Raw genomic sequence first — 995 nt, forward strand, 5'->3', positions numbered from 1 at the left:
ACCATCCTATAAATTTCATCAAAAGCTCTTGAAATATATACTGAGAAATGAAAGAGGCACTAAATGTGTTGAAATTCACCTTTCAAAAAAGCAGCATGACTGTGAAGGAAGGCCACCTTGGCTAATAACCTGTGGCAGTGCTTCAAAAAGATGTAAAATTAAATAAAGACGCAACAGGTTGATAATTACCAAGTCATATATGAAAGTCTGGTTACTCCAGCCTTTTTTCAAGTGTGTTTAAAAAAAAAAAAAAAATCGAACTGCCTTTCAGAACCCTGAGTGTAATCCCAAAGAAGACAACATGCTTTTAACTCTATTCTAATAGAACAGAGCTAAAGGCACAAATTACCAACATCATCTAAAAACAAAACAAAAAGGATGTAAACATCTACAAAGTTTAAGGTAAAAGCAGTTTTGTAAACAGTAACTGCAGATGATAATGTTATTGTAAAATCACAGTTTATCAACGTTCTTCAAACGGATCAGGAGGTTCCGGGTTTGGAGCTGTACAGAGTTAATAGTAACAGTTGCAGCAGGTTTCAGGCAGTTTTCAGTCCTGTATAAATTTACTGGTCAGTAGGTAGGTTATTGGTTTCTTTTTTATTCTTTCTAAACACTATGAATGTTATTCATTTCCCACTTTTGAGTCATTTTATTGGAGTCACAACTGGAGAGGAATACTTGATGTAGGACCTCTGAGCGATCTAAGCACTTTCCTGAAGGAATGTGAGTAAATCTGTGCAGGTTCTGGAAAACACAGTAAGGAAAAAGAAGTTTTAAAATTTGCACTCTTTTGATATCACTGACACTAAAGGAAGTCATCACCTGACTCTCCAAAGAAGACAATTCAAGCAAATGGACAAGCTTATACCAACCATACCTCAGACTCTGCATTTCTCTTGATTGTCAGTCTTCTAAGTCCTAAGTTCTTTTGTTAAGTCCCAATATACTGCTGGTACCTCAAATTCAATGTATACAAACCTAAATTCATTATC

At 35.3% G+C, this 995-nt stretch overlaps 1 protein-coding gene across 1 annotated transcript in view; it reads right to left on the reverse strand.

Moving 5' to 3' along the window:
* Positions 1–609: 609 nt before the first annotated feature.
* GALNT7 (polypeptide N-acetylgalactosaminyltransferase 7) overlaps positions 610–995 on the reverse strand; it is a 66,748-nt gene continuing 66,362 nt past the window's right edge. The window contains exon 11 of the mRNA XM_012651645.1: positions 610–747. Within this exon, the coding sequence (XP_012507099.1) occupies positions 610–747 (138 nt within the window). The remainder of the gene's footprint in view (positions 748–995) is intronic.

The sequence above is a fragment of the Propithecus coquereli genome, unplaced genomic scaffold (assembly GCF_000956105.1).
Source record: "Propithecus coquereli isolate 6110/MARCELLA unplaced genomic scaffold, Pcoq_1.0 Scaffold36, whole genome shotgun sequence".
Classification (NCBI taxonomy): Eukaryota; Metazoa; Chordata; class Mammalia; order Primates; family Indriidae; genus Propithecus; species Propithecus coquereli.